Source organism: Melozone crissalis, unplaced genomic scaffold (genome assembly GCF_028551555.1).
Source record: "Melozone crissalis strain CALT ecotype California unplaced genomic scaffold, PUWL_Pcris_2 ptg000036l_1, whole genome shotgun sequence".
NCBI lineage: Eukaryota > Metazoa > Chordata > Aves > Passeriformes > Passerellidae > Melozone > Melozone crissalis.
In genome coordinates this window covers 12,911,853-12,938,445 of record NW_026535814.1, presented here as the reverse complement: position 1 = coordinate 12,938,445, position 26,593 = coordinate 12,911,853, and the positions used below count along the sequence as shown (strand labels likewise).

The 26,593-nt window shown below is 53.9% G+C and overlaps 4 protein-coding genes across 4 annotated transcripts in view; 3 read left to right on the top strand and 1 right to left on the bottom strand.

Annotated features, from left to right (window-relative positions):
* Positions 1-1,122: 1,122 nt before the first annotated feature.
* LOC128941482 (avidin-like) lies at positions 1,123-3,286 on the top strand. Its single transcript, XM_054283258.1, has 4 exons — positions 1,123-1,200; positions 1,707-1,920; positions 2,333-2,453; positions 3,187-3,286. The coding sequence occupies exons 1-4, from the start codon at positions 1,123-1,125 to the stop codon at positions 3,284-3,286; spliced, it is 513 nt and encodes a 170-aa protein (XP_054139233.1).
* A 1,906-nt stretch (positions 3,287-5,192) lies between these two features.
* On the top strand, positions 5,193-6,686 carry LOC128941491 (avidin-like). The gene is made up of 4 exons (XM_054283276.1): positions 5,193-5,270; positions 5,794-6,004; positions 6,107-6,239; positions 6,653-6,686. The coding sequence occupies exons 1-4, from the start codon at positions 5,193-5,195 to the stop codon at positions 6,684-6,686; spliced, it is 456 nt and encodes a 151-aa protein (XP_054139251.1).
* Positions 6,687-9,796: 3,110 nt separating this feature from the next.
* CREB3 (cAMP responsive element binding protein 3) lies at positions 9,797-16,532 on the bottom strand. Its single transcript, XM_054283540.1, has 10 exons — positions 16,383-16,532; positions 15,552-15,689; positions 15,211-15,469; positions 14,879-14,991; positions 14,582-14,674; positions 13,972-14,078; positions 12,110-12,178; positions 11,870-11,954; positions 11,654-11,735; positions 9,797-11,234 (listed from the first exon to the last, which is right to left on the bottom strand). Exons 2-10 carry the CDS (start codon positions 15,687-15,689, stop codon positions 10,894-10,896), a joined length of 1,287 nt encoding a protein of 428 aa, XP_054139515.1. The 5' UTR covers positions 16,383-16,532; the 3' UTR covers positions 9,797-10,893.
* Positions 16,533-17,812: 1,280 nt separating this feature from the next.
* Positions 17,813-26,593, top strand: part of TLN1 (talin 1) — a 34,933-nt gene continuing 26,152 nt past the window's right edge. Inside the window, exons 1-3 of the mRNA XM_054283349.1 lie at positions 17,813-17,889; positions 23,978-24,141; positions 26,349-26,446. Of these exons, the coding sequence (XP_054139324.1) occupies positions 24,012-24,141; positions 26,349-26,446 (228 nt within the window). The 5' untranslated portion in view covers positions 17,813-17,889; positions 23,978-24,011. The remainder of the gene's footprint in view (positions 17,890-23,977; positions 24,142-26,348; positions 26,447-26,593) is intronic.

Below are 26,593 nucleotides of genomic sequence, written 5' to 3'. Positions count from 1 at the left end.
TGGGTGCTGGGACCCAGCTGGGCAGCAAGCAAGGGAGAGCAGTGTCAAGATCCTGGGGGCTTTTGCAGCAAGTCCCCAGGATGGGAGTTGAACACAGCCCTATAATTTTTTCATTAAAAGCAAAGTGCAATTTGAACATAGGATCCTGCTCCCTGAGGAAGAGGAGAGTGGGTTTCCTTGTCCTCAGGCCCAGGAAACATGAGGAGGATTGTCAAAGCAGATCTCACCCCTTGTGCTTGGGCAGGGGCCAGAGAGGCACCTTTTGATCTGGACACAGCCAGATGCCACTCCTATCTTCCATGTATGCAGTGACATGTTCACCTGGTCAGAGTGGTGTCTCAGGGGACGTGTCCCTCTGCAAATGCCAGGCAGTCTGAGCACCCCCATTACAGTATTGCACATCAGGAACTCCTTGGGAAGGGTGAGAGAGGGCCTTGCCCAGCCTCAGAGCATCATGCATATGGCATGCACAGCAGGCACCGTGCACAGAACACACCCTCCCACAGGAACATCGAATTTTGACATCTACATTTCTTCCAGGAAAGCCCTTCTGCACTCGCAAGAATGGCAGATTAAAGAGTTCCTGCTGAAGTGACAGTCTTAGGTCCCAAACCCGAGGGAAGCCCAGCACAGCCAGGAGGAAAAACAGTTTAGAAAGAGCAGCAGACACTCACAATGCAGGAGGAGACGGTGACAGGGATGAGCCCTGCGGGCATTCCCGTCACCAGCCAGCGCAGCAGGGCACAGCTGGCCGGACTGCTCTCACTCCAGCCTGTGTTTAGGTGGCAGCACGGGTTCGGTGGCAGTGGGACAGTGTCAGGCCGTGTCTGCCTCCAGGGCTCCGGCACCGAGCAAGGAACGGGGTCGGGAGAGCCTCTTGGACAGTGGCTGTGTAAATCATCCCTGCATCCCCAGCTCCCTGCACAGCCGTGCTCATCGCCGCGTTCCTCCGGCGCTGCCCAGGTCAGGCAGACCTCGTCACCTCCCCTGGCCTGGGCACGCTGACATCAGGACACTCAGGCCTCAGCCGCCAGCCGCCGTGGCTCCGGTTACAGCTCTATAAAGGGGTTTGGGATGCAGGCAGAGAGGCAGCTGGGCCGGGCATTTCGCAGCCCCGCAGCCATGGAGGGCGGTGCCTTCATCCTGGTCCTCGCCCTCGCCGTGGCCCTGGCAGAGAGTGTTGCTCCTACAGAGAGAAAGGTACGGGGATGGGTGACAGTGGGAGCGTGGCAGACATGGCAAGGGCATGCACTGTGGGCAGCCAGGAGCTCTCCCTTAAATGCCATATTAGACTTAGACAAGCCTTGCAAGAACCAAGTCCAGGCAGAGGGCAAGGTATCCCTGGATCACCCTCAGCCACCTGGTACCACCTCCAGAAGGATTTGTTCCCACAAGGGAACAATGCACAGGGCATTCCTTCCCTTGGGGTTTGTGCCTGGGAGCACCATGCCTGTAGGATCCCCTCGATGTCTGGGTCTGTGTCTGGGTGTACCCTGCACGCTGCAGGGCTGGGATATTCTGGCCTTGCTCCACCATACCCTCAGCAGCACCCTGGGGCAGCATTTGCCCAGAGTGGGATTAGGGAGAGCCAATGCCCTGCAGCTGCACTCACAGCAGGGCTTTGGCTCCCCCGGTGTGGGGCAGCAGCAGGGATGGGGTCCCTCTGCATGTGGGGGCACAGAGAGGGTGTGGCTATGTTCCTTCAGTGCCAGCTCAGCGGACTGTGGATGAATGACCAGGACTCACAGATGGAGATTTCAGTGCTGAGGGACAACGGGGACTTCCATGGACAATACCTCACACGAGTCACCCTCTCCGGGGGCTGTGCCCAAGTCTCCCCACTGAGGGGTGCCCAGCAGCAGCTTGGAGGGGAGGGCTGGCCCACCTTTGCCTTCACTGTGCTCTGGGACAAGTTCTCCAGTAAGTGCTGGGACACCTGGGGATGGCACGGCAGTGTCAATGGAAGCTTGCAGCCAGCAGGAATTTTATTTCACCAGGAATTCAGCTGGGTGATGCTCTGGTGCAGCTAAGCTGCAACAGCTGCACAGCATGGTGCAGAGGGGCAATGCTGGGCTTGAACACGGGAGCCTCTCCTCACCCAGCATCCTTGGGGCACCCACAGTGGGTCCAGACCCTGTTAGCACAACTGGGATATGATGCCACAAATCCTGCCTTGCCTGAGGGAGCCACAGGGAAAGGCAGGCCCCCCCCCCAGCCTGGGTTTGGTGGTTCTGTGGCATTTGGAGCAGGAACACAGCTGTGTCTGGGAGGACATGGGGGAGCGGAAGAAGCCAGTTTCCCCATGGATCTCCCAATAAGTGCTTCCCCCCAGATGCCACCACCGCCTTCGTGGGGCAATGCTTTGTGGATGCAGGTGGAAAGGAGATGCTGAGCACCACGTGGCTGCTGCGTGAAGCTGTTGGGTCCCTTGAGGAGGACTGGAAAGCCACGAGGTAGTGGGGGGATGTGGGCAACACCAATGCCACAGAGGGGTCTATCACTGGCTGGGCGTGTACGTACAAATCACAAAAGGGATGGGACTGTTGTGGAACACGCTTTGAGCTGTTTTATTTTTCAGCATCAGTCTCATTACATGGTTATGACAATGGGAAGATGCCATCAGCTCATATCTCAGACAGCAGACTAAGAACTTAGTGTTACAACTTACTTTAAAAGTTTTTTGACCAATCACATAAAGCAAAAGCACATTGACAGTAGTTCTATCCAACTGCTATAAGCACACCTACCTTTGGTTAAAACAATGCTTGCTTATTTCGAATACAATACCTGTTTGTAAGCCTTAAAACACAATGCACAGAACTCCATATTAAGCTTCAAACTTCCTAATATCTTACTAGATAAACTTTTCTGTAGCTTAGGGAGTTATTCTAGAAAGCGTCAATACACAAACTATTGTTCTATTTGTCTTTGCTTTTCTACTTCTTAAATAATTTTTCTGCTGACCTATCTTATGGCTACTGCTTAGCTCTAATCACAGTTCTGCTGTCTCTGAGGCCTGCCTTTTGCAGCTTTCCCAAAACCTTCTGATTTTGTAGATTCCCACAGGGTCCTCACTGGAGGAAACGTGGGGGAAGTCAGGGACACCCCATCACTGTTGCAAGCACTGGCAGCTCTGAGTGGGCAGTGTCTGTGGGTCATCCTACAGGAACTCTTATCTTCTTACAGGGTGGGCAGAAATGTCTTCACACGCAAACGCACCCCAAAAGGAAAGATCCTGCCGAATTCATCCCCTCCCTGTGAGGCTGTGTCTTTACCAGGGCCATGATGGGATGGTCTGGCTGCAGCCTAACCCCCAACAAGAAAAGCCTGCCTCCCAGCTGAGAATAAAATTTTAAAATCATCAGCTGTTGCTGCCTTTTCTTAGAGTCTGTCCTTGCTACACCTTCTGTCCCCAAAGATGCCCCTGCTGAGGGGAGGACTCACCACTGCCCCTCTGCAGGGACATCTGCATCGCTCCCTGATCCCACCCATCTGCCTCCCTGGGCTCATTTCCCATCTCATTAAACCCAAACTTCCACCCTGTGTCATCATTCCCCACCTGCCTGATGGTGGCAGGGTTAGCAGCAGCACCCTGAATTCAGCTCACTTCCTTGCAGTGCCTTCATATCCATTCCCACCAGACCCTTTCCAGCACTGGGAATCCGTGCTCTGTTGGATTGGGCAATGGAGGCAGCATTATCAGTAGATTTGAGATGCTCATTAACTTTGTGCTGCATGGCATGTCAAGTAAAATGTGCACAAGTTAAAGACCCCATCCCACCCCATTCCATCCCCCTGGGTTACACTCAGGGATTTTCCCTTTCTCTAGCATTGCATTTTGGCAGTGTCTCTCTTTTTGCCTCTGTGGACACCTGCCAAGCTTAGTCAGCTCTTTTGGCACAAAGCTTTTGGCAGGTCCGTGGGTGAAGAGAAAGCCTCTTGCAGATGTGTTATGAAAATACCCCAGCCCCAGGGATGACAGCACTGCAGCTGCACAGTCCATTAAGCCTGGCCCAGCTCTAGCAAAGCTGCAGCACGGTGTCATGAAGTGGGGGGAAACCTGCCACCACCCTGGGATCTATAACAAGCTGGCTTGTCCCTGCCAAACATCACAGAAAGGCAGGAGCTGGTGTCAGGCCAAAAGAACAGAGTGTGGCATCCAGGACAACAGCACAAGACTCCACAGGGGGAATTTCTATGAGTACCTGTGATAGGCCATGACTTTGGGACTGAAAAAGACAAAGAGGAGGGATATGTTAGGAGAGGGCTGTTTTCCACTCAGCCCAGCATTTGAGGTTACCTAGATGGAAGAGACCTGCTCTGAGCGCAGGGGGCCAGGACGTGCCAGGGCTAGCAGTGGGCACTGAGAGGTGCCGCCCCAAAGGGGTGCTGCCCCACCCCCAGTCTGCACACTGCAGCCCTGTTGCCATGCCCTGCCCCAAACACTGTTGTCTTGAACACAGCAGGTCTTGGTTCAGCTGAGTCCCACCTGAATTTTCAGCTGCCACAGCCATATGCCTGCTCCAGGCATCACAGCAAAGGCACAGCTCAGGAAGACAGGGACACTGCATGCTGCATATTTCACATCAAAGGTCCTTTAGAGCAGCCAATACAAGAAATGTGAATACAAGGCTGGTTATCACACTCTGTGTGTTTAGCAAACACACTCATTGGGATCTCAGTAACATGACTGTGGTTAATTCTTCCTCTAACTCTCACAAAAGTAAAAGCAAAAGCATCAAAATCAGCAGCTGACATCCAGAAAAGGCTGGAGAAACGTTACCGCTTCTAAAATTAGTAAGCTTTCCTTTCAGTGCAGCACTGCAGCATCCTCATCAGGCAGTGGCAGCAGCAAAGCAGGGAGGGGGTAAATGTTGAAATAGGTGGTAGTTTCCAGCCTTTGTGCATGGGAGGCAGATTCCCAAAGAAGGTATTGATGCTTTCCAGGCTACTATAGGGCCTTATAAAAAACTTGTGTCCCCACTCCTCTGCCCAGCCGTGCTTATTCCTGCGTTCCTTCAGCCCTGACCAGGTCATGCAGACCTGCCCACCTCCCTCGCCTGTCCCGGGCACCCTGACATCAAGCCATTCATCTCACAGCTGCCATCCTGGTGCTGGTGGGGCTCCAGTTACAGCCCTATAAAGGGTGCTGGGCTGCAGGGCTGGGAGGAGGTCTTAGCAGCCTTGCAGCCATGGGGAGAAGTGCCTTTGCCCTGGTCCTCGCCCTCGCCCTTGCCCTGGCAGTGCGTGTTGCCCCTGCGGAGAGGAAGGTATGGGGACAAATGACAGTGGGGATGTGGGGCTGACATCCTGCTGGACCCCAAAGTCTGCTGCTGGGGCACCATAGCTCAGCAGGGAGCCAGGGCTGGGCTGCTGGAGCTGGTAGGAACAGCACTGTGCTGCGCTGAGGGAAGCTGCAATGAGGCTGGGAGGACAGGACTGCTCCTGCAAGGATGCTTCTTGCTGTGGGAAGTCATTCAGAGAAAGGCAAACAGAGCCGTACCCCTGACAGCTCCTGTTTTCCCTCCCAGAGGGTAGGGGAAACTGTGCACCTGCTGCTTGAGCATGAGGGTCTCACTCTCCCTTGGGTGGGTGAAACCATCCTGGACAGTGACTGAGCTGGATTACAGCTCAGGCATGATTCTCACACTGAGATGGTGATGCCAGTGGCACATCAGGTCCGTGGCATACCACCCACTGCTGCAGACATCTCTGGGCAGAGCCAGGGTGAAGGGGTGGAAGCAGGATGCTCCCCGCTCTCCCTCCCTCCAACCCACAGCCCTGGCCTTGCAGTGCCTTCTCTCTGGGTCGTGGCGGAGCGACACCAGCTGCCAGATGGTTGTGTCCACCCTGAACAAGGACAACAGATTCTCCGGTTTTTACCAGCCGGGACCTGCTGCTGGCTACCCAGAACTCCTCACCTCACCACTGGAGGGGTCCCAACAAGATACAGAGCTGGTCCCACAGCCCACCTTCTCCTTCACTGTGAACTGGAAGCTCCAAGGTAGGCAGCAGGGGGACGTCATCCTGCAGGTGGTGATGCCAGCAGGACACAGGGTGACCTTGTGCCTCTCTACCTGACTCACACCATCTTAAACCCTTCCAGACTCAGAGACTGCCTGGACAAGTGTCTTCCTGGGCCAGTGCTATGTGGACCCCGAGGGGGAGGAGACCCTACATGCCCTGTGGCTCCTGCGAGAGGCAGCTGACAGTCCTGCAGAGGACTGGAAAGGCACCCGGTGAGTGCTGGGTCCCAGCCACTGCTCTGCCAGGGTCTTCTGCAACTCAGGCTGGAAAAGGGAGAAATCTCACAGGGTGAAGCATGGGAAGACCATGAGGGTGGAATGGGTTTGTCACCAGTGATATGCAAGGGCTATGGAGCATCTGTGTAACGTCGTCCACCCCTGCATGCCAGAAGTGCCTCAGGGTGGGGGATCCCTGGATGGGCTCTGGCTACAGAGAGCCCTCTCTGGAACTTTCTTTCCACTCTCCGCAGCAGGAAGAGAAGGAAAAGATGCCAGCACCTGGCGCAGCCTCTGCCACAGGCTGTTGGAACCTGCAGTACCTCAGTCGGCCACACAGTGCTCCCCCTGGGCTTCCCCTCTACCCTCCACAGCATGCACGACCCCATCTGATTTGGTGTTTTCTGCAGGATTGGCACCAGCACCTTCACACGGATAAAATGACAGCAAATGGGAAAATCCAGCAGGCTCAGGATTGCGAGGAGTGCCTAGTCAGACTTTGCCCGCACCAGCATGCTGCACTTGAGGCGCAACCTCAGCCCAGAGGTTGGTGCTTTCTTAGGCAAGTTCACCAGATGCAAAATAAAAGGTTTCTGTGGGGATGCAGGGCTTGGCTCTGTCTTCTGCCCTGCCTCAAATTTGTGGGGTTTGTCTCACCCAGCAGCCACCCTCCCAGATGGGAGGTTTTATGCTGCACTGAGACTGAAAAAGAGAAGGCTGAGGCCAGCAGAGTCCCTGGGGATGGCGACTGTCCCAGCTCCCCTCCCTGGCAGCGTGCAGCAGGACTGTGCCTGCAAACCTGATGCCATGCTCTGGGTAACATGTCCCAGATGTCCCTAGAGATGGGGGACAAACTGGGCTGTGGCCAGGCAGAAGGAACACTGCAGAGCCTTCCCGCGGGAGCCGAGCACGGGAAGCTCTCGGGTGCCCGAACACCGGAACGGGGCGCTGCAAACGACTCCAGCAGAGCCGTCAGCCTCCGGTTCCCAGCCCCGGCAGATGCGCAGCCCTGGCCGGCTGCCAGCTGCGCTCCCATCCCAGGCCCGGGGAAAGATCCCAAATACCCCGCCCCGAGAGTCCCTTCGGCACGGCTGTGTCCCCCGAGGAATGCATGGGGGTGTGTCTCCAGCCATGATGTCTCCAAGGAAAGAGAACACGGGAAGGGCACATCTGACACTGGCTGGATTTTTTTAGCCATCACAGCCCGACCTCTCTGCCTTAGACACTTTGCCAAAGTGCTCCTAACACGACTCCTGGGGGTTCAGCAGGCCCAGGGCTGAGGTGCCCAGCTGTGAGAGCTGGAAGGAGGCAGTGGTTCCATCACTGTATTTCCAGCTGCTTTTTAAACCAGTTTTCAGATGTTAGTTTTTCTGTTTCCACCAATATCCAGCAGCTGGTGCTAGTGGATAAAAATAGGATGGATGATGACACAGGATTTAGATTTCCCTTGAAGAGGTGGATATATCTTGTTTCTGCTACTGACTAAATTTTCCATCTCTGTGAGAAACCCTAATTCCTTTTTTTTAAAAGGGCAAACCTGATTTGTTTAAAGCCACAATGAGGAAGTGTTTAGTATTGCTTACACAGCCTAGGACTTCCTTAGCAATAGAAAGCAAATTTCATTTTATGTTTTCACAATTTTCAATATATCACTATCACGGAAAGGAGAAGATACCCTAATACTTGAGGAGTCACCAAGCAAAGAGGAGTCACCAAGCAAAAAATATTCTGTTTCCATCTGGCAACACCCATCTGGGACTTGCCAAGGACTATCCAGGATATTTTGCCCTGAAAAACTCATACTTCCAGTCTGCCAGCATAGTCCCACAATGTTCACAAAGGCACTTGCTGGGGCACAAGGGAGATGCAGGTCGACCTTGGGCATAACAGAGGGAACAAGGTGGGGACACAAGCTGGGACCATACCACCGACCTAAGGCAGAGTGTGGGGCTCTGTGTGCATGCAAGCAGCCCTAGTGCACATGCACACCATGCTCTGACCCCACAGCATGCTAGGAAAAAGAGCAGGGATCTGCAGCAAAGAGGACAAGGAGGGTGGCAAGAATATCAGTTGGCTCCTGCCCCTCTGCTTGATATAATCAAGTCCTCAGCCAAAGACTCATTATGAGCACTTTAATCATTGCTGTCCTTTTACCCAAGGCATGAGGTCCAGGCTGAGCTTCATTTCTCTCCCCAGGTCAGAGCTGGTTGCTGTGGGACTGGCACGGGAACACAGAAAGCAATGAAAAACACCAGACTTGGGCCATTATGAGGCCGTAGAGCAGTCCTCCCCAAAACTCCCAGCTCCTGGCTCTCAGCCTGCTCTCCCAGAGTTATCTCCCTTCCTGACATCTGGCCAAGCAAGCCAGACAGCTACAAAGAGCAATACTGACCCCATCATACACAGGCAAACACCAGCTCACGTGGCTGCTCCCAACTTTCCTGGCAACACCACCATGTATTACTCCAGATGGCTCATTTGATATTGATTACTGCTGGGTCAGGGACTCTGTGTAAATTCTGTGACACTACACACTCTGGCCTTGAACTGCAAAAAATGAAACTAAAGGGGGAACAGGCCATTACACACACTGACCCTGAACTGCAAAAATGAAAGTAGGATGGGAACAGGACATTACGTACCTTGGCTTCAAACTGCAAAAAAATGAAACTAAAGTGCTGAGGGGCATTACACACTCTGGCCTCAAATTGCAGAAAATTAAACTGAAGTGTAGATGGGGTCCTAGACCTTCCTGATGCGCTGCATACCTCTGGGGAAAGAGTTCCAGTGGTTCCCTGGTGATGCTCAAGGGCTGTCCGTCCTGGTCAGGGTCAGGCTGTGACCCAGTCCTGTTGGGAGCATGCTGAGGCAGAGGCCCTGGATGAGCCTCTCCTTGGCTGCCTCCTCTCTGGACACAACACTGTCCCATGCCTTGCTTGGTTTTGCTCCCGGGGTGGGATGCAAGTGTGAAGCTTCCTGCACCCACTGCCTTGCTGAGCTCCAGAGCCCCCAAATCCTACAGTGGGCTCTGCAGCCTGAGCTCAGGGTCTGCCAGTGCCTCCTGTGGACCCAGTGACCCCAACCAGATCTAGGGACAATCCTGAATTTAGCAACCCTGCAGCAGGCAAGGCCCACCCGGTGGCTGTTGCAGCACCCTGGCCCTGCTCCACTTCCTGCGATTGTGCAGCTCCCATTACAAAAGCAGCGGCGGGGCTGACACCAGCTCCTCGCGCTTCCTCCAGGGGAAGCTGCTGCTTCCGCAGCGCTGGAGGCTTGCGTGTGCGTGGTGGGTGCTGGCTGCTTACCACATACACTTTTCTCCAAGAGTGCTTTTGCACCTTTGAAGCGGGGTGAGAGCAAAGCAGCAGCCCTGCAAACCCACACTGTGCCTCAACACGGCCCTGTGCAGAGCCACAGCCAGGCGACTTCCCCTGCATTGCTCTGAGAGGGATTGCCCCCGAACCTCCCCTGGGTTTCACCCACAAGGTTCCCAGCCCCATGTAGAGCCCCAGCAGCCCAGCACCCTGCCAAAACAACCAGAGAGGACACAGTCACACACCATTAATATTTATTTAGACTCTACTAATAAGGAAGCTATTCATTATTATTCTGATCCAATTTGAAGCTATCCCTGCTCATTGCACAGAGAACTGGACTAGATGACCTTTAGAGGCCCCTTCCAATCCAAACAATTCTATATGACTCTATGGAATGTCCTGCAGTAGGACAAGGACATCTCTACAGGTACCACTAAGCTGCACTCTGGCAAAGACACTGCTCACCAGCTCAAAGTGCTTCTGTTCAACCCAGAACCATTGACTGCATCACCAGCCAGCACAGCAAGGCTTGGGCACACAAGGACCTGGCTTTGAAACTGTCCTGTGGCCAGGAAAGCCTTCGAAAGAGCACGCAGCTCTGCTGCTCTCTGAACATGCTGCCTCAGCAGTCTGGCTCAGGGCATGCCTGCTCCCTGAAGCCCAAACACCTGCAGGAGATGAAAGGCTCAGCCCTTACAGTAGGCAAACAGCACACATGGCTCAGGAAGGACTCCAAATTACCTCCTCTAGCCAGGCTGGGAGCTGTGGCCATGGCTCAAAAGCTAGCAGGAACAGGCGACATGCTGGGTCTGTCGCAGCAGCAGGCAGGACTACTCCTGTGAGAGCACTGAAGGTCAAACTGCTCCCTCACACCTTAGAAATCAGGCAACACTGCAGGATTAAGGAGCACTGACATGGAACATACGTTTGGGGCCACAACACAGACTAGAAAGTGCCTTCATCTCCAGCTGGGCAGTGAAGAAGCAGGGCAGCAGCCTCCACTGCCAGCTGCATCGAGTCAGACCAAGTACTGGCACCTCAGTCCAACTGCCTCCACTCTCCCTGCCACAGCTAATCCACACAAGCCACCAGATGCACTCTGGGCTGCAAGCCACATCAGCAGCCACAGTGAAATTCTCAGAATTTCCTGTCCCATGTCAGATGCAGTCGGATAAAAAATGTCAGATCAATTCCTTCCTGGTAAACCCTCTGAGTCACTGGCAATGAGAAGAGTATTCAGAAGAAACTGCTTGGAGAGATAATCTGTTACTACAGATCTGTCCCTGCTCCACGGGATGCCCAGTATCATCCCAAGGAGCAGGATGCAGCACTGGTCACATCTCATTGGCATGGTGCTGCTGGATGAGAACTCTGTCAGGGTGTTCTACCCACTCCTGACCCTTGGATTTCCATGGCACCAACACTGCTGCTGGCAAAGGGTCACTCTGGGGCAGGCCCGGCTTGGAGCCTGCTGCTGCTGGAGGGTCAGAGGATGAGTTGCTGTTGAAAGATCTGGGACTGGAGTTAAGTGGACTCTGCCCCTCTTCCCATGACTGACTGAGGTTGCCCAACAGCAAGGAGTCTCCAGGCTCTGGGCTGAAGCCCTCCAGTTCAGTGTCATGCTGGACATCAGGTGCTCCCTGGTTCGGAAACTCGCGGATCTGCCGTGACAGCACTGTAAGAGAGGTAGAGCCAACCCTGTCATTTCCAGCCTCCCACCCTCCTCTGCTATGCATGGAGCTACCACAGAGCCCAGGAGAGAGGACAAACTGTTTAACCAGGACTTCCTCTTCCCAGGGGAGGCGGGAAGAGGATGCTGCACAGCTGCCAGGCACAAGCACAGTTTGTGCTCCAAGAGGGACCGGAACTCTCCTGTCCTTGCACCGCCCCTGGCACAGGGCCCTGCTTTCAGGCAGGCCTCTGCAGCAGGGCTGAGGAAGAGTCCAGAGCTGGGGCAAGACAGCAAGAAAAACCTAGTTGTAACCCCAGGCAAGGGGATGCTGAGTTGGAAGTGCCCCAGAGTTCAGGCTGTCTCTGGGGAAGCAGCACTTCACCTTGAGCCACACCTCAGCCCCAGCCTGGGCACTCACTCACCCTTGAGCTCCCGCTGTGGCTCCACACTCCCGGGTAAGCGGATGCTGGGAGACAGAATGAGGCAGAAGGACAGAACCAGGATCTGGAAACAGAAAGATCAGCACAATCTCAGCAAAGGAGATGGACAGGCATCACTACATGCAATAAATACCTCTCTCCCAATCTTGTGAGGACAGCAGGAACTCCTCCACGGACACTGGGGCTGAAGCCACTTACCATGGTGCAGGTTTTTCTTTTGGTAGTTTTGGGGGCGGACCGTCTCACCAAGGCCTGCAGTTTCTGCAACTGCCTGAGCAATGACCTGCAGCAGAGCAGGAAATGCAGGTTAGCACAGCAGGTGGACCTACATCTGCACATTTCCCTCCACCCTCTGCAGCCAGGGACAGGCCACAGTCCTGAGAACAGGAACAGCCTTCCCCACCACTTCTCCTGCCAAACCCAACAAGACAAACTCACATGTTCTGCTTCTGCAGTTGCTGCACCTTCTTCTCCAGTTCATGGTTTTCAGCTGTGCAGGCTGCCACCCTTCCCAGGAAGGATGAGAGGTGTAGGGGAAAAACAGAGATATTTTGTTGGTCAACAGTGGAGACTTCACATCAGACACCACCTCTGGGTGGCTGGGGCAGACAAAATTGGTCCTGGGGTCCACCTGGTATCATGTGCAGCAAAGCCCAGACAGCAGCACCTCATACCAGATATGGGCAGGAATGAAGACCTGCCAGTCCTGCAGAGAAGCAGGATTGATTGAATCCAGTTGATTAACCTCTATGGATGCTCACTCTTAGCATCACACCAGCCCTGCAGATCTGTGACATCAGGCTGTATTACTAGCTAGCCTGACCTGAAAACACATTTGTCCCAGCAGGTCAGCTACCTGACTTGAACAGGGCAAGCTCTGGGCCATCTCCAAGCACAAGAGAACAAGACAGGCTTCATCCTGATGTTCTGAACCCCCTGCAGGGAGCTCTTGCCCCACAGAGCCAGCCTCACTTTTTGCTGAGGGTGACAGCAGCCCAGCAGCCGAACAGCACAGCAGCTTGTAACAGGCACCCCCTGATCCCAGACCTGGCAATGTCATCAGCACAACTAAGGCCAGGCAGGTGGGGAGCAACCATTCTCTGACCCAACAAGTCATGTATTCATTCCCTGCCCCTTGTTATCAGGCACTGAAGGTCCTGTGCACCAAGTACCAAAACAAACAGATTTCTTCTTCCTCTCCCTGCCAGCTTGAAAGTCCCTGGGCACGGGTGAGGAAGCGAAGGGAGACGACCCATCCTTTGATCAGCATCAAACTCCAATTTATTGATCCAACATGCACATTTTATAACCGTGTTAATTAAGTTCATATATATTGCAAAACCCGAGCTCATCATTGACTACAGATTACACACCAACCCCTCCTTTTGTTTTCAATACCTGTGGTTTGTTATTGAGACCAAGACTTGTTTTTCTCATGCTGTTATGAATGGTTCTCAAGGCCTCCATGTTTGTCACTCTGCTTTCCCATAACCATCCAAGGACAAGGTATTTACTTGTTATTAAAAAACAAGCCTGAGAACTTTGCTGTTTACAGGAACGGGCTTGAGAATTTGCTGCTTACAGCTGCCTTTTACTTTTCAATCAGCTGTATATGATTATGGCGTGTCTGAACAAAACTCTATAAGCCATGTCTGAGCAAAATTCTCCAACACACGGGCCCTTCCCTTACCAGTCTTGAAGGTCACAGGCACACAGCCAGCTCTGTGTTGCTGACAGCCCTATCACAGAGCAGGAAAGCACAACAGCACAGAGTGCACTGTCCACAAAATCAAGCAATTAGAAAGTCCTAAGGGCACTTTAGGAGTAGGATTTCTGCTGGACAGATCACGAGCCCTCTGCTCAAGGACACATATACCATTGCCTGCTTCCTTCCATGACTGAAGGAGAGACTTGTATTATTTGTATCATTTTTGAATCTATGTTATGATCACTATATTAATACACAGAACCATCTATTAAGATCTGGTCTCATCTGCAGAGGGCCTGGGTGACTAGAAATTATAAGTTAAGACGTATTAGAATGAAGGTGATTAGAAATTGTAAGTTAAGTCGTATGATAGATCCTGTATTGCAGCAGTTATAGACTGTACTACGTTGATTCTGCTTGTAGAGAAACTGTGCACTCTACTCACAAACCATCTGCTATACTAATGATAACATGATAGGAAAATGAGGTTCTAGCTGAAATGACAATTTAGTGCCATCATCATTCTGCCAAGGATCCATAAAAGAACTTATGGCTCCCCTCAGTGTTGGATGACACTACTGTGTGAGCATACCTGTTTTCCAGGCCATCCACATAGATCTTCCTGCGGCGACGGCTATCCTGAGCTGCCTGCTTGTTCCGAATCTTACGACGCACTTTCCTCAGAACTCGCTCCTCAGCCTGCAAGGATCACCTCATTAACAGCAATCCCAGGGTGCTGGCAATCCCACCCTCTCAGACTACCCTCACATATCAGTGACCAGCCCTAGTGCTCGTGTCCTCTGTCCTTCCCACACCACTGAATAAACTGCAAGGCAAACCCTGGCCTGCTGATGCAGCCAGCAGCTTCCATGACTTATCAAAAGTAAGGTGTACCTAAGGAAAATGAAAAGCACACAGACCACAAAGCCACTAGGCAAGCAGGAAAAAAATAGCTGGAGGCACTGTGGTGTAACTGCCTCCTGTAAACAGCCATGAGTAGGGAGACTGACAGCAGCCAGAAGCTGCTGTGCACATGGATGACACCCTGGACTCAAAAGAAGGAAAACGACACCAAGCCCAGATGAACACTGCACTGAATGCAGCACCTGGACACCAATATTCTCATCAAGGCACTGTCCTGCAGTTTCAAACCCCTACACTACCTGATACATTTGAGTGGTCTGGTTCTAGTGAGAACTCACTTTGGTCAGTGGCAGACAGGTTGGTAATATAACACCTTCTTTCTCCAGAAGCTGCTTCTCCTCCTCTGTCAGGACCAGCTCTGGGAAGTCAGACTAGAAAAAGCAAAAAAAAGCCTACTGAGAATGTATAAAACAGGGAGTCCATCGTGGACCAGCAAGGGCATGCAGCAAACACAAAGAACTGGAATCAGTAACATCATGCTTTCCCTCAGCAATACCCCTCATAGGAGCCAAGTCAGAAGAGAAGGAGAGATGTGAGAAGCAAAGGCTGGGGTCCACAGGCATGGGAATCAGTACCTGCACCATGGATCCAGGCACAAGCTGGGGTTCATCTTCCACGGCAACAGCAACTGGGGAAGTGGTGCTCTGTTCCAGTGTCTCACTTGTGCCTTCCAAACCCACCCATGCCCCTGGGGAAGGAAAGACAAGTCAAATGCTGGGCCCCACTGAGGCAGCACCTGACCAGCCAGCTTTGAGTGGCATGAAATAGCAATTTTACAACAACAGAAAGCCTCTACTCTTGGCTCCCTCCGTCTCTGCCTGACACCCAGCAAAACATACCAGTATGGGACTGCTTTTCTCTCTTCTGCCTGCAGCCAGGGCAGAAAGAGTCCATACACATCACTCACCTAGCTCAATGGTAACATCTCCTTCTGTCACATCAGACCTCACACTTTCCAGTGCAGGCCAGTCCTGGTGAAGGGAGTAGTTATGATCAACCAACACAATGTCTTGGCTGGCAAAATTGCTACCAAGGCAATGGGACAGATGCTGATCCTCAGAAATGCTGCTGTCATTGTTGGCAGGCAAATAACTGAGCCTGTCTGGTTCATCTTCTAAAGGGCTCAGCAGTGAGCTGATGAAGTCATCCATCTCCTTGTCGAGGAGCTGCAGAGGAACAGCTTTTACTCAGCAGGGAGACAAACCTCCTAAACCTCAGCTCAGCAGCAATTCCTCACAAAGAACTTACCTCAGGCATTGGCAGGCCCCAGTCTTCCAGCAGACCATTCTGCTCCCCTGGGATTTCAGGACAGGGAGCATCATCCTTCAAAAGAAAGTCAAGCAGATCCACATCTCCCAGGGCATCCAGTTCCTCTGGGCACGACATCTGAGCACGACACCCAAAGTGAGCACAGGCACAACAGGAGACACCAGCCTTGCTTTAAGGTGTCCCTCAGACCCTACAGACAAAGTATCCCCATGCAATGTCAACAGCAGGGATGGCCAGTTCACAAGTACTTCTCCAGCCAGGCTATTACAGCACCACCAGTGACAACAATACAGTATTTTCCCCATAAGATTATTGGGGACCCAGCCACAGGAGCCACGCTCCATCCACCCAGAGCATAAAAGCTGCAGGAAGGAGAGGAAAAGTGAAACAATCCCAGACTTAATGGTGTGGAGAGCATGCAAGATTCTGCTGTTCCACAGAAGCCTGAAGGTGCCATAACCCCTGGTGTGCAGCCAGCAGGGAAAGCTTCTTGTCCCATGAAAATTAAGAACAGTCACTGTTGAGATTTTAACTACAGAGATTCTGTAAATGACTAAATTATGATCAAATTCTAAGTAATCAATGACTGAACAAAAATTAAATGGCAATCAAATGGTGATTAAGTGATCATTGAACAGTGATTAATGATTTGACAGACCTAGACTTAGCAATTCAAACAGCTGTCAAACCTTGTACTATTTACCATACTTGTAATAAATAAGTGGATATTGAATTAAATAAATAGATGGATATATATAAATGTCACTAGCACGCAATATACCGTTAAGGTGAAAGTAAAATACTCCTTACCTCGCTATAGGGATCAGACACTGGTAAAGAGTCTCTGAGCCCTGAGGAGTGACCTGGAGAGCTGTTCCTGCTGCCAGGGACGTCAGGGCCCAGCTGCAGGAGAGCAGCAGAGCTCACTGGCTGGAGGGGGCCACAGGCACTCGGAGGGCAGAGGGGAGGGATTGCAGCCAAACCCTGCCTGGCCCTTGTGCACTGTGTGGCTGTGGCAGCTTCAGCTCTGTCTGCTCCCAGCTCGGGCTGCTGCTGTTATGTCCTGACAAGACATGGCCCAGGAGCCTCGGTCCCTGAGGAGATGCGGCCCCGCATGGCGCTCACCGGGATCAGCCCGGCCGGCTGGTGGGCGATGCCTCAGCCCAGGCAGTGCTCAGGCTGTCAGAGAGCAGGCATCCATCGCACCTCTCCATCAGCACTGCTAAGCTTTCACATCTAGCTGTCAAGTGCCACGGTCTGGAAAAAAAGAAACCCAAAAAACCCATAAAAAAGTAGAATACCACCAAACCCACCTGAAATCCCACCAAAAACCAGAAGGTCAGGGCAGTCCCCAGCCAGGGCGGCTGCGCCTGCTGATTGAAGGAAGAGCTGCCAGCAGAAAGTTCAGCAACAAGACGAGCTGGGCAAATCCGGGCAATGTCAGGGCCCATGGCTTCCACAGGAGCAGCTTCCCCCCAGGGAGTGTGCGCCGGGCAGGCAGCAGGGCCAGCACAGGAACAGGAGGAGCAGGTGCGGCAGAAGGAGCGCAGAGGCCGGGACACCCACCCGAGGAGAACCAAGCAGCCCTCTCAGCCCCGGCCGTGGGCCGGACTCGGATCCCCGGATCTCCTGATCCCCGGGCCTCCCGGACCCTCCCAGCAGCGGAGCCCCGAGCCGTGGCCGAGCCCGGCGCCCTCCAGCCCCTCACCTCAACCTCAACCTCAGCCTCAGCCTCACCGCTCCCAACGCACCGCGGTGACGTCACCCGGTCTCCCGGCGGGCCCCACGCGCATCGTCCCTTCCCCTCCCGCGCTGACGCCCCGGTCGCTCATTGGTTGGGAGAGGAATGGGGGGGGAGGGGGGGGCCCCGGGAGCGCGCGCGGGCGGCGGGAGCGCGGGGCGGGCGGGGAAAGGAGGGGAGAGGAGGGGATGGGAGAAACGGGTAGAGGGGAGGGCGGTGAGTCCGGGGTCATGCGAGGCCCCGGAGGTGTCCTGGGACGGGTGGGCGCCCGGGGATGCGGTGCGAGCAGCGGGTGGAGTACGGCCACGCTGCGCGGGCGCGGAACCGTGCTCAGCCCTGGGGAGTCGGGCTGGGCCGCGCGGGCACAGAGCAGCGCTGTCCGTGGGAGCGGGATGCCCGTGGCGCGGTGTCCGGGTGGAGCGCAGCCCCGGGGCATCGTGCGCGGCCGCGCCGTGTCACCCGGCGGCGCGCCGTGTTCTGGCGCATGCGCCGCGGGGGGGCGGGAAGCGGGCGGTGCCGCCCGCTCAGCTCCCCTCAGCGTCGCGGGGCCGCCGCGCTGCTCCTGCCCGCGCAAAGGTACGGGGACGGGGGACGGAGGACACACGGTGTCCCGGTAACTGGGGAGGGGGGGCTGCAGAGTGGGGTCCTGCGGGCCGGCAGCGCCCTGGCTCTCGGGGGGCTGCCGGAAACGGATGTCCCGGGGACTCTGCCCTGCACCCCGCCCGGTAAATGGCGGGGAGGCAGGGAGGAAGCAGCTTTCCGGTTACCGGGGTTTCCCTGCTCCAACCGGAGCTTGTCCGCGGGGCTGCCGTGACCGGAGGGCTTCCGGGGTTCACTCTGGCATGCCCAGATCGCCCTGGGGTCGGCGCCACCCGAGCACCGACGCCCACCGGAGGCTCCGGGGCAGCACGGGCTGGCACGGCCACGTTATCCCCGGCCACGTTATCCCCGGCCCTGCCCTTGCCCTGCCTCACCAGGCTCGGGCCTGGAGTCCACCGTGGCGAGGCCCGGCCAGCATCCTCACCTCGGGGGTCCTTGAGGACCCAACTGGACAAGCCTGGCCGTGGCCGACGGTCCGCGGACCTTGGGGAATTTGGGGCACGCCAGGCGCAGCTTTTCCCCCGGCACCCCGCTCACCCTGCCAGGACGTGGGGAAGAGCGAGTGGCAAGGGTGTCTGTGTCGTGCTGTGTGGTTTTGGGTGGGACACGAGGGCACAGCACTTCCCATGGCCATACCGAAGCCAGGGAGGTCACCGCAGCAGTTCCCACCAGGACACACAGCTGGCCATAGGCCCCGGGATGGGGCACTGGGGTGGTTCCCAGGCAGGATGGGAATGGCCCCAGTCGGGGAAGGCGTGGATCGCCCCCTTGTCCTGGCCGAAGCAACTAACCAAGCAGGGGGAAACGCTGCCCCATCCTCTGGCGGGTCCTGCCCCAGCCCTTGCAAATTCCCCATCCCTTTGAATCTGCCGGCAGGATGTCTACATGCTTCTGCCGTGGCTTCATCGCTGGCTGTTAGACCCATATTTGGTAGCGATAATTGTTTACTCCCTTCTCTCTCTCTGAGCCTCGCTGCTGAGAAGGGGAGGGCACATATTTTTGGGATCTTTAGTTTTGCCAAAAGCTGTGAGTTGCCCAGTGAAGGGTTCAGACCGCCTGCCTCTCCCCAGGTCATAGGGTGAAAGTGCCCAAGTGCTGAGCGAATGTGTGATGGTGCATGGGAAGCACCAGTCAAGCACTCCATTCCCTTGTTGAATGGCAGCAGCAGGAATCTGGTGCTTCCCAAAGTGACACATCCCATTAGATTTAGAGAAGGGGAAGTGGGAAGGTTGGGGAAAGGGGAGGAGGATCCTGTTGGATGCCCTTCTTTTCAGAACTGAGCTTTGGTGGCTGCTGGGTGAAATGACCCCAGAATGCAAACATGCTCTCTTCTTTCTTTCACCTTTCTGCCTGCCCAGCAGCACAGTGCTGGGCAAGTTGCTTGTTGTGGGAACCATGGGTGCCCAGATCAGGGCACCCAGTGCTTTCCAGAGGTCATGACAGCATGAACTGCACCTCAATCCCCGCTCTTAGGGTCCTGTGCTAGAGGACCAGCTTGCTAAGGATGCAGGAGAGGCTGTGGCTGGCTGGAGTCCCACTGACTCCCATGCCTGCCTGCATCATGGGCAGTCTAGAGGTGCCACGATTTGTGCTCCATTCCTTTGGAGGTCAAGGGATGCCCAGCAGGAGCAGACAGGATGTGAGATGTGTGCGAAATGTTGGCAGTCAATAGCTGGAGCTGCTTCAGCTCAGTGCATGTGAGCAGGCAGGCAGGCTGCGGCTGCGATCCTCCAGCCCAGCTGCCTGGCCCCTGCCCATTTCCCATGTAGAGCAGGGCTGCCCTCCCTGCAGGAGTGAGAGGATGCTCCTGTCCTAGCCATGGGCAACAGTGGAGTGGTCACAGGGGTGCTGTGTCTGGCCTTGACAGTAGCCACTCATGCTCCCCGGGAGCAAGCTCAACTCAACTGGAAGAAACTGTCCTCCCATCTGACGTGGACATGCAGCTGGGAAAGAGGAACTGGGCTGAACGGTCTCACCAGCGTGTGACACTAAACCAGCTGGGGCTGCTGGCTCAGCCTTCCCATTGGTGCAGGGCTGAGCCCTGTCTGCCTCAGTGCCTGCTGTGGCTCTGTGTACTGGTCCTGTACTGGAGAACCCAGCCAGAGCCTAGTCTGGCATCTTATCAGCTTACTTTTTGGCTCTGTTGATGCTGCTGGAGTGCACATGCTAACATGATGGCCAAACCACTGCTGCAGACATTGCGTTTTGGTGGCCTGGTATCTTCCTAGCTGTGCCAGTGGCTGTACTGACTGGGCTCTGCCTGTGGAAAACCCCAACACTGAGATGGTTTGCAGCAGATAAAGCTTCCTGCAGCCAGCTCCCAGTCCAGGGGGTGTCCACAGTGGGGCTTTTCCCATGTGAAATTTGGTATTGGCATTAAAAAAAGAGGGAAAAAACCAAACTCCATTACAAGACTTCTTTTGGAGTATCCCATAAGAGAGAACATAATAAAAATGGCAGAACTGTTGCATCTGAAGATTTGCAGCTTTTTCTGGAAACTCATCACAAACGTTCCAGGTATCCACAGTTGAATTTTGCTTGATTTTTTGTCTTTTAACACACATACCCTTCCACGTAACCGTTACTGCAGCAGTGAACTCCTCTGACAAAAATACAGTAATTCCATCACGTGACCAAAAACCCACTGTCTGTGTCCCTGGCAATGTCATGGTGGTGCCTTGGGCCACACAGGTCCCGTCTGCCCACAGCCCTGCCTGCACTGAGCCTGCCCTCCGGCAGAGCCCGGAGGCCTCTGCCGCTGTCTCGGTTTTGCTCACCTTGCGTGGGGTGCGATGGAGGAAGCCGCAGCAGCTCCTGGGGGAAGTGGTGGGACCCCACCAAGGTTAACCCCTCCCCGTCCTCACCTTGCGATTGGCTCAGAAGTGTGCCCGTGGTTCAAAAAGGGTTGCACACAACTCGCTGTAAAATGCAGAAGTGTGTTAACCCAGCTGTTTTGGTGCCTTATCTGTTTTTGCACACTGACAATGTGATTGAGAATAGGTTTGACTGAGAATGGGTTTGCTTTCTCTGGAGGTGAGCCAGCAAAAATTTGGTGTGTGTTCATCAAGACTTGGTTTGTTTGGGTTTTTTGTTTTTCTTCTTTCTAGGGGGACAGCTTGAGTTTCGCTGTCCTTTTTTTTTCTGGTTTGCAGTGCCAGGCTCCCACGCTGTCTCATTTGTTACATCCAGTCCAGCTTTTCTCTCTCCACATGGTTCACAGAGGGGAGAGATCTGTAGGGACCAAGCCCTGCATTGATACCCTCACACCGGGCAGCAGATTTGCAAACCTTGTGTGATTAGTTGCCACATTTTGCTGGCAAACCCCACCCCGGTTTGAGAGGGTGTCCTTTTGCAGCAGAGGATGTTTCTACTCTAGACACTGCTGTGAGCAAAGTTCAGCTGCTAGAGCCTTGACTTTTTCCATAAAATATGGAAATTGAAATGAACCATCTCCCCTTTTTCTGAGGTTTTCCTTGATGTCATCAGCATCTTCCCTGCTGATGTAATTTTTTTGTGTTTGGGAGTGGGAAGGCTTGAGCAGTCATCTTCTTGTGGGGTCTTGGGAAGCACAGTGACCCCTGTGAAGGGTGTGCTAAGGGGTGCCTCTGGTGCATGCCTGGTTTTGGGTGGCTTTGTGAGGGCAAGAAGAGGATGCAGAACTAGTGGCAGATGTCCTGGCTCCTCTCAGTTCCTCTCTACTGTCTGACGTCCTCCACTCCTTCCTCCGTGGTCTCTGACCTTGTCTTGTCAGTGGCATGTTCTCCTTTTCCTGCAGAGGGATGGAAAGCGGCTTTATGCTCAACTTGAGAATATTTTTAGATGTAGAGAAGTTGGCCTGGTGACCGCAGCAGCCTGCCCTGCATATAAAATACTTGGAAAACCCTTTCCATGACAGGTTGTTCCTCGTTTGTTCAGCCCCACAGCTTTGGTAGTGCTTCCGGATAGATGGCAGTGGCATGGGCGGGTGCCTCTGCCACCTCCTTCCCTCCGCCGACTGGCTCCGGAGCTGAAGTGCATTTCATTCCTCAGCAGCGGAGACAGTGGGGGCCACGGGCCTCCGCAGAAACATTGCAGAACGGCTCAGGAATGCAGAGCTGGAGCCGTTCCATGTGCTGGCGGAGGCGGCACGGAGGCGGCACGCTCCTTGGTCCCTGCCTCCCACCCTGCACCACCAGCGTGGCTTTATGGCTCTGCAGGAGCAGAGCCCCTGCCCTCTGACTTGCTCCTGGCCAGAACTGGACACGGATCCTGCCCCTAGGCTGCTCAGGTCTGTGTTTGAGAGCAGCCTGCTGCTGGTGTACCCCCTCCCAGGGGGACTGGAGCTAGCAGCACTGGGCAGGGATGTACAGACTCACCAAGTGCTGCTGCACTGCGAGGAAGGCTGCCAGCACATTTTACCCAAGAACCTTCCCAGGCCAGGCTGAGGATGCAAGATCAGCTTTCCCTGACAGCCATAATAGGAAGTCTGGCAGGAGCAAATGAATCTAAAAGAGAATAAGCAGATGTGTATCCCACCAGTGCTCTTGCATCCTCCCATCGCTGGAGTTTAAGGACAAGGCAGCCTGGGTCAGCAGAACAGGGGACTCGCTCTGTATGAGCAGGCACTCAGGGAGGGGAAAAGGCATGTCCCTGCTGGAGAGCATTGGTTTGGGGCCAGACAGGGAATTCTGAGGGAGGCATGGAGTAGTGGGGCAGGAGCAAAGGACTTGCGAGGGACTCTGAGGCGTTTGGCAACTTGGGAAAGCACTGAAAGCTGTTTCACAGTAGATCTGTAAAGGGAAATGCTTTTACAAGCTGCATCAGGCAAGTGGGGCACTTACATATGACCTCCTTTTACTTCTGTTACTTCTTTCAGCTTTTACTCTGCAATACCGATATTGCAGTTCTGATTAGGTGTTATTAAAGCTCTGGTGTGTTGGAGCTCTGTTGAGGAACACTTGCTCAGAAGCTGCTCTGTGCAATCCTTTAAGCCTGAACTCTGCAACTACCTGATAGGTTGTATTGAGATGGGGGCCGGTCTCTCCTGCCATGTCTGCAGTGAGAGGACAAGAGGAAATGGCCTTAAGTTGAGACAGGGAAGGTTCAGATTAGATATTAAAAAAAAGAAATCACTGTTAAGGTGATGAGGCATTGGAGTAGGTTGTTGCCCAGGGAGGTGGTGGAGTCACCATCCCTGGAGGTGTTTAAGAGGTGTCTGGATCTGGTGCTAGGTGATATGATCTAGTGATTTCGGGGTTACTGTGGTAGTGCTACGTGGGTGGTTGGACTAGGTGATCTTCCAACCCTGATGATTCTGTGATTCTGTTCTATGAAGCTGATCCTTCAAGCTGGATTCTGCTTGAGTCCTTTTTCAGATGTCATGGTCTGGCTCTTGTATGCCCATGCATTGAGACCTGTCACAGGTGGTCCCTTGCCCTCCTGTGCATTGTCCTGTGCCTTGGGCTGGTATCTGCGGCCAGATACCAGACCTCATGAGCACACCTTGGGTGTGAGTGGTGCTTTTCCCAGGTAATTGAATTTAATGTGTGAATTCAATGCCTGGTGCCCTTATCTTGCCTACCCATGCAGCTTCAGGCTTTTCCATCCCTCTGTACTCAGGCTGCCAGCTCAGCACCGTCTGCTGGCGACATGAGGGGTCCTGATAGCTGGGGCAGGACCCTGCCAGCTCTGGGTCAAAGCTTGGTTTTCCTCTTGTGGCTTCTGTGTCATGGCAGGTTTAATTATAACCCCTTCCATCATGCTCTCACAGCTTATCTAGTGTGCTCCCTCATGCTCACTTCCTTTCCCTGGCAGTATCTTTCTTGGGTACCAGCTGCTGTCATTCCCACAAGGCAAGTAAATTTGGCTTTAGGACCTTAGGGCAAGGAGGTGGGGGTCCCAGTGCTGGTCTCAGGTCCCAGGTCTGGAAGGTGGGACCTCACAGCTCGCCGGCACAGGCTGCAGCCCTTCCTTGCCACTGGAAGCTGAATCCTGGCTTTCAGATGCTGCCGAAGGAGGAGGGAGCAGGCACACTGCACACTGGTGGGGCCAGCAGTCAGAGCTCACCGTCTGTCTCCTCCAGCAGGTGACGCAGGAGTGGGGACAGCCCAGCCGCCACCATGGTTGCCCTCTCGCTGAAGATCAGCATCGGCAATGTGGTGAAGACGATGCAGTTTGAGCCCTCCACCATGGTGTACGACGCCTGCCGCATGATCCGTGAGCGGGTGCCTGAGGCACAGATAGGACAGTGTAAGTCCATGGTGGGACTGGCTGCCATGCCAGGGCTGCCTTGGCTTAGCTCCTCGCATTTCACTCATCTCCCTTTTCTTTTCTGTCTGTGCCTCTGGCACTTTGCCAGGGAAGTGGTGGGGTGGGAGGAGTGGGGTCCAGGTCCTCTTGCCCAGTTGATGTGAGTGTCTGAGTTTCTCAGACTCCCTCCTCAACACCCCAGAAGAAAGTTTGTGTGTTTAGAAATTAGGAAACTACATTTGGAAGTGAAATAACTCTTTAAGCAATTTGAGTCCGCTGCCCTTTCTGTCTCTGCTCTTCTGTCCTACTTACATTCATCACCACTAGCTAGGGCTATGTGGGTTTAAACAGTTGCAGGGGTCACAGCAAACATTAATAAGACATTTGAGTTAATTTTTGATTTCTTGGGCTATATATAATCTCCCCTTGGTCTGTATTCTGCTGGCAGCTCTCTGCCAGACCCCTGCTGGTGCTCCATTACCTTTCTAGGCTGCCTCAGCTCCAGTATTTTCTTGCTGCCGCTAGGCTCACAATTTAGTCTATAGCTCGTGAGCTCATGATGTGACTCACACCCACGCGGATGTGGCCTGTCCTCATCATGGATGGGGGGTTGGAGCTCTGGGATGCTGTCTCAGGGGCTCTCCTGAGTCCCTGCAACCCCCAGAAGCGGCTGTGCCATGGAGGAGAGACAGCAAAGTGGAGGTCAAGAGTCGTGGGAAGAGGAGGGGGAGTGCAGCGACATCTGGGAGCAGCACATTCCTTGAGGTTGAAAGGAAATGCCTTCTCACACCATGCCCGGCTGGTCAGCAGTCCAGCAGACTATGGCTTTCAGCTTCAGCAAGGGACTGGATGTCTTTGGATATGCAGGGCTATAGTGGTGTTGGAAGGAGCATTGCATTTCCTGCTCCTGGGTGTGAGCCAGCCTGTTTATAAAAAAAGCAGCAAGGGGAAGGCCTTAAAGGGAACTTCTTATTCCTGCGTTCCTTTTCAGTTGCTCACAGCCTTTCTTTTCCTGTGTGTTCCTTGCAGCTTTTACTTCTCTTTGCTGTTCTTACACAGTGGCACTTGGGCTCCTTTTTTGAGCTGCCCTGTTTTTTTGTCACGTTTGGGCTGGGGGAGCTTTGGTGTAAGTTTCCAGCTCTGCTCTTGCTCTGTCTCAGGAAGTGCCTCTCCCCGCCCAACCCATGGATCTGGGGCAAGCTGCTCAGTTTTCAGTGCTTTGGATTTATCCTCTTGGAATTTGCTTTGAAAACAGTTTGGTTTTTTGTTGTTCTTTTTTTACTTCGAAAATAAAATGGCAAGCTTTCATGATTTTTTTTGCTCCCTGTTTAGTAGGATCTTAACAGCAGTGTTAGCCAGGCAGGCGCAGGGCGGCTCAGGAATTTGTCCCTCCCCAAAGAGAGCTGCCAACAAGATGACGAGTTATAAACATAGGCAACCAAGACAGCCTGCGGCGCAGGATTGTTGCAGAGGTGGAGAAGGACCTTTCCAGGGCAAAGTCAGGCGTGGTCCTGGCCTCTTGCTACATAAAAACGGGCCTGTCCCTGTAGGCCTGAGCTGGGGAGTCACTGGCCAGGATCCAGCAGCAGCCCTTTCACCAGGCACTCCACCCTGAGGGAGCAGGATTTGGTGAATGATATTTATTCACCACCTCTGAGACCTTGTAAGCCTTGAGCTGGTTCTCGTTCAGCAAAGAAAGGAGTCCCAGCTCCTCTAGGTTCCATCATTCAGGTGGTCACTCTATCTTTTCAAACTGTACTGTGTCCTGAGGAGATGCAGACCCTACCACCAGAGAGTACTCTAAGTGTGGATTGCCTAGATTTTATAGACTAGTTCCCAGCACCCTTCCTGGTGATCCCCCAGCATTTTACTACCTTGCTTTCACTACTACTACACATTGCACTAAAGATTTCAGAGAGCTGTCAGCCCCAACTGCAAGCTCTTCCTTCTGTTGTGTCTGTCAGTTCCAAGTTCAACGTTGCGTAGGCATGCTGCAAATGATTTTTTCCACAGATAACTGTGGTAAAACCTCAGAGCTTGCATGCCAACTTTGTTTGTTTGTCATTAGGTTTGGGCTCCAGCCTTCACAGGGCTGCTGTGCTTCACACACTGGCTTGCTCCAGTGCATATTCCTGGGCACAGAGTGGCATTGGGGTGGCCTTATGCTGCTCAGGACTACCCTGTTAGAGACTGTACCTGTTTTTCAGCCAATGATTTTGGGCTCTTCCTCTCGGATGAAGACCCAAAGAAAGGGATCTGGCTGGAGGCTGGGAAGGCTCTGGACTACTACATGCTTCGCAATGGGGTAAGTATCCATCCCACATCCTTCCAGCTGCATCCTTCGCACCATGGTTGGATGTCTTGCTCACGGCATGGAGATGGTGTGGGTGCCTGCTGTGCTGCCTTGTGTTGTGCCCTGCAGCACGCCCTGTCACCCCACTATTGCACCAGG